We start from the raw sequence: 20,415 nt of genomic DNA, 5'->3' as shown, positions 1-20,415 counted from the left end.
TTTAATTGTAGAGAAGGACTAGCTGGTTTTGTAAAAAGCCATTTTTCTTAACATTGCAGAGATATACAGAGGTCAAATATTCAAAATAGGTTGGAAAGAGCTATGCTAAATGGAGGGGAATTTACCATCTGCCCCTCGATCTCTCCTTGCCTGTTTATTATGGATACAATGTCCTTCCCCCAAACTGAGTGGTCCTTGCATTGATCGCTGCAATACACAAAAGCCACTTCTGACTATGCAATCTCAGGCAGAACTACTTAATGTCTCTGAGCCTTGGCTTCCTTTTTTTGAAAATAGTTATAATATTACCTACCAATCTACAGTCCACAGGGTTGTCGTGAAAATTAACTTAAGAAAATATAGCTCACAGTGCCTAATGTTCTGCCTAACACAGAGCAGTTGAATAAATTAATTCTTTAAATTTGGTATTCAAGGGCCTCCCCTAATCTGGCCTAATTCTTCCCTGCTTTCTTCCCAACTAATCTTGCCTCTGTTTTGCTCTCTTGAAATTCATCCTCCATGTGGCCACCAATGAGTCCTTTCTAAAACGCAAATCCAGCATCCTTACTCTGTTTAAAAATACTACAATCACTCCTCATCACATATCACTTGAAGTCCAAGAGTTTTAGGATGATTACCAGACCCTCTGCGATGTGGTTCCCAGCCCCCATCCTCTTGCCAGTCCTGTAATCTTACTTCACATCCTAACAACATGGAACTTGTGTAGCTCCCCAAATGCACATTATTGTGCATACCTCCCTGCCTTTGCATGTGCTTTTCTGGATCCCTGAAATGCACTTCCCCTCGGCTATTCATTCTTCAGACCATGCCTCCCTGACCCCTGACCTTCACCAGCCCATCCGGCCACTCCCCACTCTGTTCTACTTTTGTTCCTTGCTTGTACCTATTATATCATATGCCATACTGTTCATAAATATATCTATTTCTCTTACCTAACACTGATGTCCGAGAGCACCTTATGCCACTTAACACGCTATATAGCAGATACTTTAATATGCAAGCCTAGAACGCACATCTTTCTAAATCTCTGCCCCAGTCAACTTGTTTTATTCACTATCTCCAAAATACATTCCAATCCTCATAGGGTCTACCCCTTTTCTCCTTGTCAATCCAAATTCTATCTACCTTTAAGATTCAGTCAGAATCCTCCTTCCTTCTTGAAGCCTTCCCTGACAAAGCAGTCAGTCCATAATGAAACTTCCCTCTTCGGCATCCTAAAGTCATTACTACCTTTATAACTTAATAGCAGAGTGGTTACGAGCACAAATCATGAAGACAAATTTTCTGGCTTAAAATCCCAGCTTTATCCCTTAATACCTGTATAATCTCGAACAATCTCTCTGAGCCCTAGTTTCTTTACCCATAAAGTGGTAATAACAACAGCCCTACTTCATAGGATTGTTGTGAGGATTAAGTGAGTTATAGCAAGTAAAACACTTAGAACTATGCCCGGCATATAGTAAGTGTTCAATACACGCTAACTCTCAGGATAGTATTACTTGTTTGGTAATAGTTCATCATAACCTTTTGACATCTTTAACACTGTGGTTTTGAACTACTCTTTAGATCCTATGCTTTATGTAACTTTTCATGTATTTCTATCTATTTTCCCTGGCTAGACTATAAGTTGTTTAAGGAAAATTAATGTCACAGAGGTTTTTAAGAAAACAGTGTGACATGCCTTGTCAAATGCCGTGGAGAGGTCAAAAAGGTAGAACCAAGACGTGTCTACCCATGCAGTGAACGCAGACAGGAAAGTATAGAGACACAATTGGTTTTATTTTTTCTGGTTGCTGGCAAACTGCTTTATACATAATAGTTTGTCAGTAAATATTTTTCAAATGATTAGGTCCAGCAAATATCAAATCTCAGACTGGTTCCTTAAGCGATGTTTTCTTAGTTACTATGAAATTAATACTAGCCTAAGCAAAATAAATGGGCATACCTTTGGGAGGATTAGAAGTGAATATAAACCTAATCATAATAAATTCATGGACCAAAATACTGGATTTTAAAGTTCTGCCATTTTCATTAACCCACTGGGATAGAAAACTGAGTTTGCTCTGCTGTTATTTTTTTTAATTCAGTAAGTGAAAATATTAGATTAATTCAAAATTTAACTTCCAGATGAAGTCAGGTATGTCACAGCAAACTCACACTTCTGAATTCACTTCACTGTATGCCAATGACAACAAATAAAAGCAAAATTTTTACCTTTCCTTCCTCAAGGTGAAGCAGAAGGACTTTATCTCCTGGTTTATAATCTTTGAGCAGCTCTGCTGACTTCCAAACTTCCTCAGGATCAGGTATCCAAACTCTGGCAAACTAGAAGACAAACAGGAAAAAAAAAATCAAACTAGCAAACCAATTACTTTATACTAATATCTAAACACATCATCATTTATTTATAATGAAACAATTTACAAAAGAATAAATCTTGGCCAATATGAAATTTAATTTTTAAATTAGTAGTTGGAAAGTACTTTAGTTCCAGTAGTACCATCATGCCCACATTATACAAAAAGTATGTTGTGTACTGTGGTAATAATTTTACAATACATGTAAGTTAAATCATTCTGTTGTACACCTTAAACTTATATAGCGCTGTATGTCAATTATATCTCAATAAAATTGGGGGGGAAAGCATGCTTTGAATAAACAGCTACAATTAAAGTTTGAATTTGCTTTATATGGTAAATGATACCTGAAAATTTAATTTTAGGTAAAAATATACATATAAATCTATTTTTTCACTGAATGTAGACTTTCAAACATCTCAAAGCATGATTGTGAAGGTTGATATGGGGACTCTGCCAGCTTCAACAATACAGCTTTCTTTTTATGACAGGATTTACCATTTGAATTTTTTATTGTGGTTTTCATCTTGTGTTCTGCAAAGACTTAGTGATGTCTCAAGTATTCCTTAGAGGCCATTAAGGTGTGGAAAAGAGGACAGTAAGCTTGTGGCTTTGGAGCCACAGCTGTTTTATAGATGGGGCATCCGGAATTTTCTTTGAAGAAAGCTCTGTTGTTAATTTTTTAAAAAATTAAGAAAGCATTGTTGTCTAGTATTTTGCCTTCATTATTACATCAAGATGAGTGAAAATGGTATATCTGACCAACAATAAGTTTGGGTCTCATAGCCTCGGTACAGTAATCAATCATCAGGGTTTCCTGCAGCAGAAAATCTTTAGCCTCAACCAGACACTCTCTGGACTTCAACCAATTTTGGACTTTAGGTCAATTTTGAAGAAAAAGAAAAACATATATTAATATGAATGAGTCCTCCAAACACCACACTGAAGAAATGTTTTAGGATTGCTTGGATTCCTCAGGAAGGAATCTCCCTTTAAGTATATTAAACCTTGATATTCATTTTCAGGAATATATCACATATAAAAATACCACCACCACCAGCCTTTCTCTACATTATTTCCTTCAAGCTCTTTTTTTGTTTGTTTGTTTTGAGAGATTTTATATATTTGACAGAGAGAGACACAGTGAGAGAGGGAACACAAGCAGGGGGGAGTGGGAGAGGAAGAAGGAGAAGCAGGTTTCCCGCTGAGCAGGGAGCCCGATGCAGGGCTTGATCCCAGGACCCTGGGATCATGACCTGAGCCGAAGGCAGACGCTCAACGACTGAGCCATGCAGGCGTCCCTTTCTTCAAGCTCTTATTACTACCTGAACTAACTTACTGTTGTATGATTGCTTGTTTATTTATTTCTTATTTCTCCTTTTCCATTAGAATAAGCTCCATGCCCACCTGTTCAACACTGTATCAAGTGCCTGAGTACACAGCTGGTTCATAGCTGGGCACTTAGTATTTAATGAAAGAATCTCAGAATAAAGGGCATCTTTCTAAATTGAATAAAAGTAGTATGGTAAAAAACAACCAACCAAACTTGTCATTGCTTTACTTTTCTCTTATTATTACAGATTCATGAAAACTTTTTGTCTGAACAGTTTGCAAAGGAAAGAACACTAAACTAGGTTATGAGTTCTAATCCCAGGACTACTATACAGGAATCTTAGCCTTTGTTACAGGCATCTGTGAAATGGGGATGACAGCAGTACTCATTTAGATCATCTCAAGGGCTTTCATACATAGAAACCTTGTGAAAAGCATAAACCAATATGTAAGTACAGGTTGAGGCTGTTTCCAATTGTGTATTCCATAAGAAATGATTGTGATTGTTATTGTTACTGAAATTTGTTTTATAACTTTCTTCCCAGTAACATAGTCCATAAACTGAGTACTAGGTGTTACTAAATTTACTAGAGGTTACTAAGCCTTTACTAAAGATTACTAAAATTTTACTCATTCAATAAACATTTCTGTGTACCAATTGCTCCCACTCTGAAGTTCACTTTAGAAAGCCAGTATTTCTAGAACTTTCTCTGAAAGGATTTACTGGTTCCAGAAGAGATATGTAATATATGAGATTCAGAGTCACGAAATGACCTACTACCCTGACTGATGAAAGCACAAAAAAAGCAAAATGGGTCTAAGTGAGTTTAGAAGAATGACTGACCTGCTCTAAATAGGAGGAGATTTTTAACTAAATCTACAAAGACACACTTGCCTGTAATTTGTCAGTAGCAAGTTCCAGCTCAGATTTCCACAAGTGTTTTGGAAACACATGAGTGCATACTTTGCCAAAGGCTAGATTTCCAAGAGCTAGGAGTTAACAACACTTACAGACAGCACAAGGGCTACGGCCCTTGTACTCTCCACAGGCAAGGTATTTAAACACCAGACATCATCCTGATAACCAAATTCCCCATTATCCTATCTCTGTCTCTTGGGAAAGTATCCAAGGAGAAATAGGTCAGAACTCAGTCTATTATTACCATTGTCTTTTTATGGTTCTTTTCCATCTTAACCGATGAGATTGGTGACTCTGCAAAACCAACCTACCGGAACTGGGTCAGTCTGGGAAATAAATATGTATATATATATATATATATTTTAGTTGCTGAAACTGAGAGAAATTCCAACCTGACAATGCCCCTTTTCTATTGCCTCTGTCACCTCCAACCCTACTTTCTACTTTTNATATTTTAGTATATATATAAAGTATATATATATGTATATATATATATATATATATACATATATATATATATATATTTTAGTTGCTGAAACTGAGAGAAATTCCAACCTGACAATGCCCCTTTTCTATTGCCTCTGTCACCTCCAACCCTACTTTCTACTTTTGCCCTAGGCCCCCAGTGAGAATACACACAGCAGCCCTGAGAAACAGGACTGAACTTGTCTGCCACAACCAGTGGGGAGACTGCCCAAAGACTGCAGTGGGAAGACAGGGCCCCAAAAATCATATGAGAAACCTAGAAATGGAACACGGCAGCAAGAGGCAGGCAGGAATCAGAAATAAGGGTGGACACACATACCTACTAAGTCTGCTCAGGATTTCCTGCGACAACAGAAGCAGTTAGCAAAAGATAACCCTACCCAAAGTGAATCAAACTGGACACAGCTCCCGGCAAGACGAGGGAGTGTCAATGTCATTCAACTCTGCTGTGTCATAATTAGGGAGTAGAGGGTGAGACCTTCCTGCAATGCTCCTCATTCCCTTCTCCTACTCACACTACTCTAATTTTGTTTCTCAAATATCTCGTTTATGATAACTCAGACCTTGTTTTAGTTATTTACGGACCTATCTACCTCCCACACCAGACTGTATACTCCTTAAAGCCATCTCAGAATCCCCTCTAATTTTGGCCAACTCCCTCACCCACGGCTGGTGAGCAACACATCTGTGTTGATGTAATTTAAGACAGAGGTAGGACAAGGTAAGGAAAAAAGGTGGGAGAACTGGGTTCGAGAGGATGCCAAGGCAAACTTCACAGGCCTACCTCAGGATTTTTCCTGAGGCCACAAAGCACAGTTGAGATGGGGTAGGAGTCAGAAACCAAGAGAAGAGAGATCTATGAAGTGGTAGGCAGAGTAAACATGGCTAGGAACTGGCAGGAGAAGGGAAAGCAAGAATTTGGGATCTGAGGTACTGTGACTATAGCCAAAAAACCATAGGAGATGAAGGAAAGATAAAGAGGCTTAAAATAGATAACATTAAAATGTAAACACATCAAAGAAAATTTATGACAATTCAAAGGAGCGCCTGATTAGAAAGGAGAGTAAGGACAAAATGGCGATGGGCTACATGTTATGATGACAGGCAAAATCTGAGTAAATAATGCTAGCACAGATTTAAGTTGCATAATAGCTTATGAGGAAAATAAAAGCCATCTGTCTTTCTACAGTACAGTTTAATAAGGCCTGCCTGGCAATGATGAGGTAATACTGACAGGGTCTAATGGAAGAGCCCTGGAAAGGTGCGTTTGTAGGACATGCTTGCACTGGTACTTCCAGAGAGGAGCGCAAGCAGTGCTGGCTCAGCCTAGCTTCTCCTACCTTCTTAGGAGCACATGCATCCCTGTACATGTAAGGAGGCACCAGTCATCTTTCTTTTTGTATCCTCTCACAATGACAACAGTCAGGAGGTTCTTAATTAATGCAGATGACTCACTAGAAATTTTGCTGACTTGCACTTTGTTAGTCAAGGAACTCTGAGGTGTGGGGACCAAGAGCAGTTTTTCTGCAGCCTCAGACACTTTGGGAATAAGACTGATAGCACCGAATAAATGACCAGTCCCTGAATCCCAAAAAATCTGACCCATGGGATTCTCCCCCTCCCGCAAACTCCCACATATATTACTCATGAAAATACAGCACATGTGCACATCTTTCCTAGCTCCCCTATTATATCAGCAGCAGCTTGGCAGCGTTCCTGAATGTTTGCAAAAACAAATGCTTTATGTGACAATTCAAACAAGGTTATTACAAATACTAAGTGTCCTAGGATATGAACTGAAGTAGGAGAGAGACCCTGAATTATCAACAACCCTGCCTCTGAATCCTGATACTAACATTGATACTCTATATGGTTACTAAGTAATTCATATAAACTTTACGACATGTCTTGGTGTAAAAAAAATCAGGAACTACTACCCTAAAGCACATAACGCACATATATACATATGTATACATATATGCACACATGCATGCACACGTATATTACATATGTGTATATATGTATAGGTACATATGTATATAGATTGTGTTCCGGATGGAGGAAATAGATGTATACATCTGGAACACAATCCCTCCCTTTTTCAGCCAGCAGACTCTTTTTTTTTTTTTTTTAAAGATTTTATTTATTTATTCTACAGAGAGACAGCCAGCGAGAGAGGGAACACAAGCAGGGGGAGTGGGAAAGGAAGAAGCAGGCTCATAGCGGAGGAGGCCTGATGTGGGGCTCGATCCCACAATGCCGGGATCACGCCCTGAGCTGAAGGCAGACGCTTAACCGCTGTGCCACCCAGGCACCCCACAGCCAGCAGACTCTTATTTATCCTTCATATCTGTGTTAAAGTACCACCTCCTCCTAGAAGCCTTTTCTCATCATTCGGCACTCCATTCTCAATGTCCCCAATACCTCATAAAATCTTCACTAGAATTGTTATCCCACTAAATGAAAACTTTGTGTTGTGTGCCTAATATCCTTTCAGCAACTGTGAGCTCCTTGAGGGTGGGGGTCTATCTTCTTCATCCTTGTCTCTTCAGCACTTAACATAGGGCCTGCCCATAATAATTTGTGAATGAACCTTTGTTATGTGAATGTTTTTGGCCTCAGAGTTATAGTCTAAGAGGGCAGACTAAAAAATGTATTGGCAAGAGGCTCTCAGAATGTTCTGGAAGGGTCTATAATTTCCAAAAATAGAGAAAGATGCAAGCAACATTAGATGGTTGAGTTATATAAGAAATCATGGTGTGATAGAAGGAAAAAGAGACAGACATGTAGGGAGTAGAGAAGTAATGAAATATTCTTTCTTCTCTCTTACAACACAAACCCATGTCTCCATCCCTTCATAATTCATATGTTTTTTTTAAAATTTTTATTTATTTATTTGTGAGAGAGACACAGAGAGAGACAAAGCAAGCACAAGCAGGGGGAGCAGCAGGCAGAGGGAGACAGAGCCTGATGTGGGACTCGATCCCAGGACCCTGGGATCATGTCCTGAGTCGAAGACAGACGCTTAACCAACTGAGCCACCCAGGTGTTCCCATAATTCATCTGTTTAAAGTGGAAGCTACTCCTCACGTCTAGAACAGACAGCCCCACTCCCAGCCCTACCACAGATTCCTCACTCAGAAGGGCAAGAAGTACTGTGCCCAGCCCTTCCACCAGCCATGTGCCGGAGCAGCAGAGGGGGGGAACAGATGGGAAGAAAGGTAAGCCAGAGCATCAGGGCAGGATAAGGGGTCACACTAAAATGGGAGGAAAGAGCAAAGACGGTGCATCCTGGGTAGGGGTGGCAGTGAAGAGCAGAAGTGCCCGTGCCCCCGCTGCAGCGCTATACGATGCTGCTGGTGAGCGAGATGACAAACACCAACTCGACTCTGTGGAACTCAACAAGACTGTGAGGAAGGACAGCCAACATTTATGGAGCACGTTCTCTGTGTCGGTAGAGGCCAGGATATTTTACATATATAATTTCACCCAATCATCACCGTAACCCCGCTACTAACCCATCGTGACAGATGTTAAGGCTCAGATCTTAAAAGCGGTCGAGCTAGGGTTCAAATTTTTGTCTATTCTAAAATCCAAACGTTCTTTGCACTTTACCATGCTTCCCCCTTGTTAAAACAGTAGATCTTCTTAAGAAGAAACTCCCCTCCCCAATCCAAAATTGTTCCTCTTGGTATCGTACTGGAAACAGCTATTAAACTGGTCCACGTCATCAGGTGAGACTTAATGTCTCATCTAAGATAATGTGTCAAAGCCACAGTAATCAGCCTCACATCCATTCTGCGGTATTCCAATTGGCTCTGACCAACAGAACGAGGCTCTGCCGAAAATGAGTTTAGGAAATAATAGCAAAAAATATTTTTAGCATCTCAGGATGCTAAAGACTAAAATTTTAATAGGTGAATGATTCCGGCTTCACTTACTTCTATAAATGAACAAAATGATAGGGTTGATTTAATATTTTTTTTGTTACTCTTGAAGTTACCCTATGTGTACTATGAAATGTGCATGGTTTATTTTTTTTAAGAGTTTATTTATTTATTTGAGAGAGAGAGAGAGAGACAGAGATAGTGAGAGAGAGCATAAGTGGGGAGAAGAGAGAGAAGCAGGCTCCCTGCTGAGCAGACAGCCCAACTCAGGGCTTAAATCCCAGGACCCTGGGATCATGACCTGACCCAAAGGCAGATGTTTAACCAACTGAGTCACCCAGGCACCCCCAAATGTGCATGATTTAAAAGTAAATCGAATTTGTAGCTTCTAGCAGGCATTGAACTTATTTTAAACTTTTGAAGAAAGTAAGAACTCTTCAAATTATTGGATATCTTTTGTTACCAACAAGAGCAAAAGTTAAATAATCTTATTTCTCTAGAATTTTATATGAGATGGCAGAGCTTTGGAACAAATATTTTTAGACACTGCAGTTCTTTAACATTTCTGTAAAGACTATTTTTGGGACGAGGTCTCACTTTACAAGCACAGTCTTAATATGCACATCAAGAAAAATTACTATTTCCATCTATAATTAGCTAGCGGTACTTGAGGACAAATTACAAAATTTTGTGTAAGTAAAACAATCAAAGGTAAAACATAATCACCAACAAAGAAAGGAACCATACTGATCACCTTCATCACAAGGCCTTTGTTTTGTTAGGCTTTGTTTCACTTTCGCTCTTTTACTTAATTCTTGCAATATTCTTTATAATTATTATTATTATTAAAGAGGTTCCTCATTCAACAAACAGCCTGAGAGAGGCTGAATAACTGGCCCCAAGGATCACTCGGCTAATAAATGACAGAACATCAAACCCAGAATGACCCTGAAGTTCAAGATGCTTAGGATGTAGAAGGAAGAAAAAGACCAACGTAATCCAGATAAATCGCTTTCTCCTGATTGTGACCAAAGTTGTCCAATTAAGCAAAACCCACACCTTCCTACCATTTTCAACACTTGCTCCCAATTTAGAGAACAGGATATAGGGTCATGTTAAATAAATATACAGACCTCTGGATATAGAGAGATGTTTTCCTCCCACACAGAATATCTATCATTCTGATAAATGATTTGGTACTGAAAGAAGTCATGGGTGATTTTTAAATCTCAAAGAAAATGTCTCAGTGTGGTAAGTTTTTAAGGAATCAGACAACATATACATTATATGAGACAATACAGATAAGCAGACACCAGTATATAGTTCCCTCCCATTTAGAGCAGATGGCTCCCTTTGTTTTGCTCCCAGCTTTAAGGACAGGCGCTTCTGGCTAAGATCATGGTCTGGTGCTAACTTGGGACACATTACAGGTCTTTCATGATCAGGCCCCTGCCAACTTCTCCAGGCTCATCTCTCACCATTCCTGGCCTGTCCTTTATCCTCTAACAACTGCAAACACCATGTGGCTCTTCCGTATCTACCTCTTTTACTCCCATTATCCCCAAGTCTGGGGAACCCCTTCTCCATCCTCATCACCCATTTAACGCCTATGTGTCCTTTAAGTGCCCACCTTTCAGCAGCTTTTGACACTGACCTTGGTGCCCACCTGGAACATTTTTTTGCCTGGTTTCTGGGACGCCCCATCCCCACAGTTCCCTCAAATCATTCTCTACCACTCCTTTTCAGTTTCTTGTGTCAAATCCACCTTCTCTGTCCTATCTCTAAATGTTGGAATTGCTCAGATCCCTGAACTGGGTCTGTTCTCTCTTCTAATGTAGTATTAACGGTTCAGGCTTTAGGACCAGACTGCTGGGTTTTGGTGTTTACTAGCTCTGAGGCTTTCTTGTGCCTCACTAACAATGAGAGTAATAATGTCTACTAAATGGAATTATCATAAGGATTAAATGTTAATATATGTATTCAGTGCAGTGCTTAGCACATAGAAGGCAGTAAATAAGTATCAGGTATCTACATTAATATTAATATTATTATCAGAAATCACTACCGTTATTTTTATAATTATACTGTATTCTACCCACCCTCATGAGTTTAAATACCAATTTTTTCCCAAATTTCTATCTCTAGTGCAGATCTTTCCATTGAACTCCAGATCCACAGACCCATATAACTACTTAAGATTTCTATTTAGATATCTCATAGGCATCTTAAATTTAACAAGCCCAAAATAGAAGTCTTTGTTTCCACATGCCTTTAAATGTGTCCTTCCTGCAGTATCCCCATTTCAGTAGCAGGCATCTCCACCCAGGTAGTTAGCTGCTCTTGGGAGAAAACTGACACTCTCCTACACTCTTACATCAAATCCACCATTAAGTCCCACCTCCAACATACAGCTAACTTCAATCCATCTCTCTCCACCTCCACTGTCAACACCCAAGTCCTAGCACCATCATCTCTTACCCTGATGCTGGAAATAGCTCTCTATCAAGCTCTCTCCCCTATTCCCAATTCAGCAGCCAGAGTGGTCATTTTGAAATGGAAAAATCTGCTGATGTCTCAGCCTTGCTTAAAACCCTCAATAACTCAGGATAAAGCATTCATATAACCCTCTAGGGTCTTGCATTACCGGGCAGCTGTAATTTTTGGAGAACCGTCTCACTCAGGAGTCCCCACTATTCCACTGCTTAGCCCTTCTCTCCACTCCACCAAGGACCATCTGCACTGGTTTTCTTCAACTACTTGAACAATCCATGCAACCTCAAGCCTCAAGACATTCTCTCTTGCTTTTTCTTGGCTAGGAACCCCTCGCCTAACTGGTTGTATGACTGATTCTAACTTATCTTTCACATCTCAGCTTGAATATCTGTTATTTGGAAAGACCCTCCCTGACCTTCCTATCTAAACTGATCCTCTCTACGATGCTTTCTCATATAATCCTGTACTTTTTCTTCACTATAAAGATTATGAGGACAGGGACTGTGTTTATTTTGCTCAAAACTGGTACCCAAGGCTAAATATAGTGTCTGATCTGTAATAGATGCCCGACAACTATCTAAGGAATAAATGAAGGTCTCATTTCATCAAATCTAAGACACCACCAATGATAAGATGCATTTTTAACATGAAAAAAATGTGCATATCAAAACTGAGTACATTAGATCATTATTATATACATTTTTCTTACCCATATCTCTGACTTTTTTTTATGTCTCTGCATTTTCCCCTTTTTTCCTAATTATTAAACCTTTGTCAAAAAGAAACTTTCATAGCCTTTCTTAAATAAGGCAGAACTTTAAAAATAAAACAACCCACTTTAAAAGCTCAGTTTCAGTGTTATTACCTGCGGGAAGCCTTCCTTGACCACCATGTTAAGGCAGGGCATCCTGCTTGGACCATCCACAGTATCTGGTTTCTATCTCTATGCACTTGCCACATTCCATTATTATCTTTTCACATGCCCATTGCTTTAACTAGATTGTGACCTCCTTGAGGACAAGATCTGTGATTTATCCACTGGCATCACCTCCATACCCAGCCCAGGGGTTAGCAGATAGATGCTCTAAGAGGTGTCTGTCGGGTGAATGAATAAATGAAGAGATGAGTCTTTAGGAGCCACAGAGCTTCCCAGATTTGAAATGTGAAGGAATGTTATACAGAAAGCCATTCAAGACACAGAAGAGATTTGAAAAATAATTCAATTAGCTACAAACTATAAGCATGAGTGGGAAAAGGTAACCCAGTCATTCACACTTCAAAATACAAGCTGGTTTGCCCAAACAAAACAGCATTTCTCAATAAGAGGTTACTTTAAAGATGAAGGACAGAACATGCACATTTATATCTTATACGCTACCCATCCCTCTGGCCTGTAGCTTGAGTAGACTTTTGATCAACAGACTCCCCATAAACACCGTTCTAACAAAACCTAGAATTTCCACTTTGTAGCATTAATATTTTTAAATGCAAATACAACAGGTTAGGCTAATTATATAAGGCTGCAGTGTTCACTGGATATATAGAAAGCACAACTACACGCATGCTAAATGCCAACGAGGCAGCTGGCCCCAGAGTTACCCTAGAAGAAGAGGAGAGCTGCAGAAGTGATGTTGGACCCAAGGAGCTGCCAGCCATGCTTGTACCTTCAGCATGGTGAGACAATGACTAGAGAACCAAGAAGCAGAAAAAATTGGATACTGAGGTTATAAAGCACTGACTCTGACAATTCCCAAATTTCTAGAGAGACCAACAGTACACTCTTTTCCCTCAAGTGTGACAATCCTCAGCTGCAAAATGGTATTACTGATTTGTTAAAGAAGATCACCCAAACTGACTTGTGGGTTCTCAATAGGACTCAGAGGAAGTGACAGGACAAAAGGAATAACAGAAAGATCAAAATCAGCTGTCGCTCAATTTTGGGTAGAAAACTCTCACAGTACCTGAAATAAAGGACACTTGTTTTTGAGCAAAAGTTACTTCAGCTGTATATGCTGAGAGAATATTTTGAAAGACAAATGCAGCACCAGCAAGCCAAGGTTCCGAGAGATCTTGTGTCTCAGCCTTTTCTTGAGATGTCAAGCTAGTGCCCCAGCACTGACTTGATCACACCCTTCTAGAAGACCAAGATAAATCTCTCTGGAAATAAGAATTTCATTGTCTGTGATGAGTGAGGAAGGATATTATTTCCTTCTACCCCTCTATAACCGTTGCTTCTCACTTAAAAAAAAAAATCCGTGAGTTTATTCCTTAATACATAAAAGACTAAAATTTTTAAATAGTGCAAAATTTTCACAACTAAAATTGCTTTCATTTTTTATTATCATACAGAGTTAATTTCCTCTAATTTTTCCCAATATTCTTAGATATTTAAGTTTTTATTACAGAAAATTTCATTGGCATTTTAGTATTCTTCATACAAAGGAGGTTTTGTTCGGCTAACTCACTGTACAGCCTTCATAAAAGCTACTCAAAATTCATTTTATTTTCAACCTATGTCTGGGATAATCGGCTTCTTCTATTTACTGTCCACTGTGTAAAAAGTACTTCCTTTTATCTGACCTATAACTACTTCTTCAAGCTTCAAAAGATGCCTCCGCGTTCTTATTTATGTAACAAATAAGTCCACGCTGCCCTCTTCACATGCTTCATAGCTTTCTGAGCTTCTACCAGGTAAAAAGCTCCTTCTTTACCCTTCCAGATTGAAGGGTCCAGTTTTTTTTGAACAGTGCCTCATATCTTCCTACTCATTCTAACTTATTTTTAATCTCCTTGAATTTCAATTTTCTCACTTACAAAACAAAGCAATTAGTGTCGAATCCAGAGTCAAGGTTAAAAGCATGGGCTCTGAAGTAAGACAGACCCAGTGGATCCAACACTTTCCAATGGTGTGACCTTGAGAAAATTACCAACTTCCTTTCTCAGGATCCTTATTCATAAAACTGGTTATTAATAATATATATTTCAACAGTCAATGGTACTGTAATTGTGCTGGATAGTGACAGACAGTAGCTACAGTTGTGGTGCTGGCATAACATGTAGACTTGTGGAATCACTATGTTATACACCTGAATCCAATAATGTAACACGGTTTCAACTATACTTAAATAAAAATAATACATATATCAGAGAGTTGTTACACAGATAAATGAAATAAAGTTTAAAGACCATTACATTGTATTGTCACTACCCCTACCCCCCACCCCCAACCTCCATATTTAAACACTTTATTGTGCTTAATCTGAATTCTTTTATTATATCTACAATGTACTGTGTGCTTTAACCCCTGCCCCGGGGTTTAATATTACTTCACTGGGGTCTTCTCCCTTCTGGGCTCTCACTATGCCAGCCTAGAACACCCCAAACTCTTTCTGACTTCAAGGCTATTATTGAGCCCACTGCCCAGAGCATCTTCCTCTGATCCCCCAACTCTCCTTAAGGCTGGTTCCTTCTCACTCTTCAGGTCTCTGTTTAGATGTCTCCTTCTCAGAAAAGTCCTCCCTGGCCACCCTGTAAACTGCTTTGTTTACCTGGGATTATCTGTCTCCCCACCTAGCCTGAAACCCCTGTAAGAGCAGGGACCACCACTGATTTCCAAACCTAGAACAATACCCATTAAGTACTCGGTACTCAATAAATATGTGAGGAATGAAAGTGCTCAGGATTGTGTTTGGCTGGCTGAAAACAAGGTTGGGATCAGGATGTGGAAGACCTCACATGCCATGCTAGGCAGTTTGACCTTTACACTGCAGAAGATAGGAATTCACTAAAGGCTTCGAAGCAGGGTAACGAGTGACCAATGATTCTAACAGCCTAGATCTTCTTTTTTTTTTTTTTAAGATTTTATTTATGAGAGAGGCAGAGACAGAGAGAGCACAAGGATGGAGAGAGGCAGAAGCAGGCTCTCTGCTGAGCAGAGAGCCAGATGCGGGGCTCAATCCCAGGACCCGGACATCATGACCTGAGCCGAAGGCAGATGCTTAACCATCTGAGCCACCCAGGCACCCCTAATAGCCTAGTTCTAATTGGCAGTTCTTTAAATATAATCAAAAGCATATCCTGTACAACTTCTGCTTGTGATTAGTTGTTCTCCCCTCCCCCAATTATGCATATACTACTATCATCCACATTTTGTCTGTAGACAGGATTTATCTAATATACACATAACTGCTTCCAAAATGTCATTCATATTAGACAAATGGGGCTTGCATTGGAGGGACTGGGAGTCAGCCTTCCCTAAGAGCAGGGGCTGGGAGGGCAGTTCAGCTGGTATTACCTTAAGAATGGTGGGAGCTAGAGGGGAAATTCTTGCCCTGGAAATGAGAGCCTTGGGAGTAAGGAGCAGGGGGAGGGTAGGAGCAATGGGGTGGGAGGACCCTGTAGTGAGCCAACTCTGAGAGGACAAATGAGCAGGACACCTTGCAGGCTGGTTGAGTCACCTAAGGAAAAGAACACTATTGGCCTGCTTCCTAATGGAAGTGTTTACTCTGGGGTTCCAGGCTGCTTCCTTTTCCCATCAGCCCCTCCTTTTTTTTATTTAACGTATCCCTTTAGCTGACTTTTAGCTGGAAAAAGCAACAATAAAAGTTGACCCAGGCCCTATATTTGGAAGAAAGGCTCCCAAAAGATGTTCACAGAAAATTTAAAAACTTCTGGGTGGCAAAAATACATCATAAACAAAGTCAAAATATAAACTGGCCAAAAAAATTTTGTAACGAACTAATTCCCTTAATGTATAAAGAACTCTTACAGATTAAACAAGAAAAAGATAAACAACCCAGTAGCAAAACAGGCAAAAGAAAAAAACAGGCAAATCAACAAAGCACCGCTAAAAAAAACTAAACATAAGATGTCTAATCACATTAATACTTAAAAAAAAAAATTTTAAACACAATTTAAAATTTCATGTACTGAATTTGAAAAGACTGAAAGGAATGATAATAATATGGGTTGGGAAGAAAGTAGACAATCAGGTGTTTTCATATATTGGTGATAAGATAAATAGATACAATGTTTTTAGACAGAAATTTGATAATTTTTTACAATGTAAAATATATATTTCAGGGATGCATACCAAACTGGGAGGAAGACTTTTGATTTTGTACTTAATGTATTTCTATATTTTACATTTTTATAAGTGTTACTTTTTAAATAAAACCAAAAGTTTAAAAAACATGTGTATCCAGTACTCAGAAAATCTATATCTAGAAATTTTTCCCATGAGATACTAAAAAATACAAATAATTCTTTCCAAAGTTGTTCTGCAGCATTGTTTGTAAAGGTGAAAATTTAGAAATGACACAAAGGTTAGTATACATCTATATTAATAAAAAGATTAATAAAACTATAGTAATATATAATTAACAGATTAAGATACATCTTTACAATGGAATATTAAAAAAGAATAAAGTAAGTCTATATGTACTGACATGGAAAGATTCTATTAATTGAAATAAGTCAAGCTGCAAAACAGCATCATTTTGTGAGTCTATTAGTCCAATATATTCATATATGCATACGCTAGAGCGGCTGGAAAGTCACAGATTTGCATTAATGGACACCCTTTGTGAACAATGCTGAAAGTCTAGGGCATCTGAGCATTGACCTTTTCGCCCAGTCATGAATGAGTGACATCCTTTGTTGAGACCTCTCTGGGGAAGGGAGACCAGAGCTCGACAGTGGCCTGGCCCTGCCCTGGACTCTATCTCAGTGTGGCTCTGCTCTTCCCCATGAGTCTGTGTGTGCACTCCTGAAGAGATATAAAGCTTTCTTTGTCGGAGAGAGCTGTGAGAGAAAGCCACCTGTTCACTCCTGCGGGAAGTGAAGCTTATGTAGAGGTCTCTGAAAGTGACTGTTCTAACCATACACTGTCTCCTCTACCTGCGCCCCCACAGCCCCACCCAGCCTTGGTCTACAGAGGTGCAGCCCCTGCCCTCCTCTCCAGCTTTCTCTCTCCCCACACTCCCTCCTTGCTTTCTTGTGGTCTACTCAACTGGCCTTTTTCAGTTCTTCAAAGATGCCAGACTCTCTCCACCACGAGACTTCTCACAATCTGTGCCCTGTGCTTGGAATTCTCCTCCCCTCCCCTCATTAACAACTAGGCTTCTTTCAAACCTCAACTTGGCCTTTTTCTGAAAAATGCCCCTGACTGGTCAGTTACCACTGTTCTGTGTGCTTTACAGCACTGAGAACCTCCCCTTTCAGGTGCTCAGCACAGTTAGGACATGACATTCTTCTTTCTCCTCCCAGTAAGCTCCATCCTGTCTATTTTGGGGTATTGTTTCAGCTTTATCATCCAGAACAGCCTGGCATATGAATGAATGGTATGTGCGTGTCTGTATGTGTAATTGTGGATAATACATTAAGCACACTACATAAAAAGCTACCACCAGCAATGAACAAGTGGAATTTGAAATGATAAATGCAATACCATTTACTTTAAAAAAAAAAAACCCAAAATGAAATACTGAGGTATAAATCTAACAAGACATGCACAAGATTTATAAAAAACTCTGGTGAATAAAATCAAAGAACTAAATAGGTAGAGAGGTATTCCATGTTCATGATTACAAAGACTCAATATTGTTAAGATGCCAGTTCTTCCCAACTTGATGTACAGATTTAATGCAATCCTAATCAAAAGCCCAGCAAGTTATTTTATGGATATCGACAAACTGATTCTAAAGTTTATATGGAGAGGCAAAGACCCATGACAGCTGACACAATCTTGAAGAACAAAGTTGGAGGACTGACACTATCTGACTTCAAGACTTACTATAAAGCTGTAGTAATCAAGACAGTGTGATATTGGTAAAAGAATGAACAAATAGATCAATGGGACAGAACAGAGAAGCCAGAAACAGAGCCACATAAATACAGTCAACTGCTCTTGGACAAAGAACAAGACAGTGGTAATACAACAGAGCCAAGACGGTCTTTTCATGATGATGTTTTTCATGAATGATGCTAGAATAACTGGACATCCACACGCAAAACAAACAAACAAAACCTCCCAAAAAGCAGAACCCTGACACAGACCTTACACCTTCAGAAAAATAAACTCAAATGGATCACAGATCTGAAATGTAAAGCACAAAACTATGAAATTCCTGGAAGATAACACAGGAGAAAATCTAGATGACTTTTTGATATCTTTTTAGATACAATCCAAAGGCATGACCCATGAAATAAATAATTGATAAGCTGGACTTCATTAGAATTAAAAACTTCTGCTCTGTGAAAGACGTCAACAGAATAAGAAGACAAGTTGGACTGGGAGAAAATATTTGCAAAAGACACATCTGATAAAGGATTATTATCCAAAACAGACAAAGAATTCTTAAAACTCAACAATAAGAAACAACTAACCTGATTAAAAAATGGACCAAAGATCTTAAAAGACACCTCACCAAAGAAAATATACAAATGGAAAATAAATATGTGAAAAGATGCTCCACTTCACATATTATCAGGAAAATGCAAATTTAAGACATCAAAGAGATACCACTATATTCCTATTAGAATGGCCAAAATTCAGAACATAGTCGAGGATAAGAAGCAACAGAAACTCGGGGCGCCTGGGTGGCACAGCGGTTAAGAGTCTGCCTTCAGCTCAGGGCGTGATCCCAGCGTTATGGGATCGAGCCCCACATCAGGCTCCTCTGCTATGAGCCTGCTTCTTCCTCTCCCACTCCCCTGCTTGTGTCCCCCCTCTCGCTGGCTGTCTCTATCTCTGTCAAATAAATAAATAAAATCTTTAAAAAAAAAAAAAAAGAAGCAACAGAAACTCTCACTCATTGCTTGTGGAAATGCAAAATGGTACAGCCATTTTGGTTTCTTATAAAACCAAACATATTCTTACCATATGATCCAGCAATCATAAACCTTGGTATTTACACAAAGGAGTTGAAAACTTAGGTCTACACAAAAACACAGATGTTTATAGTAGCTTTATTCATAATTGCCAAAACTTGGAAGCAACTAAGATGCCCTTCACTAGGTGAATGAATAAATAAACCATGGTATGTCCAGACAATGGAATATTATTCAGGGCTAAAGAGAAATGAGCTTTCAAGCCATGAAAACACATGGAGCAACGTGAAAAGGCTACATACTCTATGATTCCAATTATATGACATCCTGGAAAAGGCAAAAGCACAGACAGAGACAATAAAAATAACAGTGATTGCTGGGATGGGAGTGGGGAAGAGTTGAACAAGCAGCACACAGGTGACTTTAAGGGCAGTGAAAAAACTCTGTGTGATAGAACAATGGCTACATGTCCTAAACATTCGTGTCCACACCTACAGAATGTACAACACCAAGAGCGAACTGCAATGTAAACTATGGGCTTTGGATAATTATGATGTGTCAATGTAGGTACTTCAATTGCACTCTGGTGGGGGATGTCGATAATGGGGTAGACTATACATGTGTGGGGGCTGGGAGGATATGAGTAATCTCTGTATCTCTCCCTCAATTTTGTTGTGAACCCTAAACTGCTCTTAAAATAATAAAGTCTTGGGGCGCCTAGGTAGCGCAGGCATTGGGCGTCTGCCTTCAGCTCAGGGCGTGATCCCGGCATTCCGGGATCGAGTCCCACATCGGGCTCCTCCGCTGGGAGCCTGCTTCTTCCTCTCCCACTCCCCCTGCTGTGTTCCCTCTCTCACTGGCTATCTCTCTGTCGCATAAATAAATAAATAAATAAATCTTAAATAAATAAATTAAATAAATAAAATAAAATAATAAAGTCTTTTCAGGCGCCTGGGTGTCTCAGTTGTTAAGCATCTCCCTTCGGCTCAGGTCATGATCCCAGGGTCCTGGGATCAAGTCCCACATCAGGATCCCTACTCAGCGGGGAGTCTGCTTCTCCCTCTCCCCCCGCTCCCCCCCCCCCCCCCCC

The 20,415-nt window shown here is 39.5% G+C and overlaps 1 protein-coding gene across 7 annotated transcripts in view; it reads right to left on the bottom strand.

The window, feature by feature from the left end:
- MYO5A (myosin VA) overlaps positions 1 to 20,415 on the bottom strand; it is a 183,280-nt gene that overhangs the window by 118,951 nt on the left and 43,914 nt on the right. For all 7 annotated transcript variants that reach the window (XM_034660960.1, XM_034660961.1, XM_034660965.1 and 4 more), the window contains exon 2: positions 2,236 to 2,346. In XM_034660960.1, coding sequence (XP_034516851.1) covers positions 2,236 to 2,346 — 111 coding nt within the window. The remainder of the gene's footprint in view (positions 1 to 2,235; positions 2,347 to 20,415) is intronic.

This window comes from Ailuropoda melanoleuca, chromosome 5 (assembly GCF_002007445.2).
Source record: "Ailuropoda melanoleuca isolate Jingjing chromosome 5, ASM200744v2, whole genome shotgun sequence".
In the NCBI taxonomy this organism is placed as follows: Eukaryota; Metazoa; Chordata; class Mammalia; order Carnivora; family Ursidae; genus Ailuropoda; species Ailuropoda melanoleuca.
Note: the sequence above shows the minus strand (reverse complement) of the source record. Positions and strands in the feature narration are given on the sequence as shown.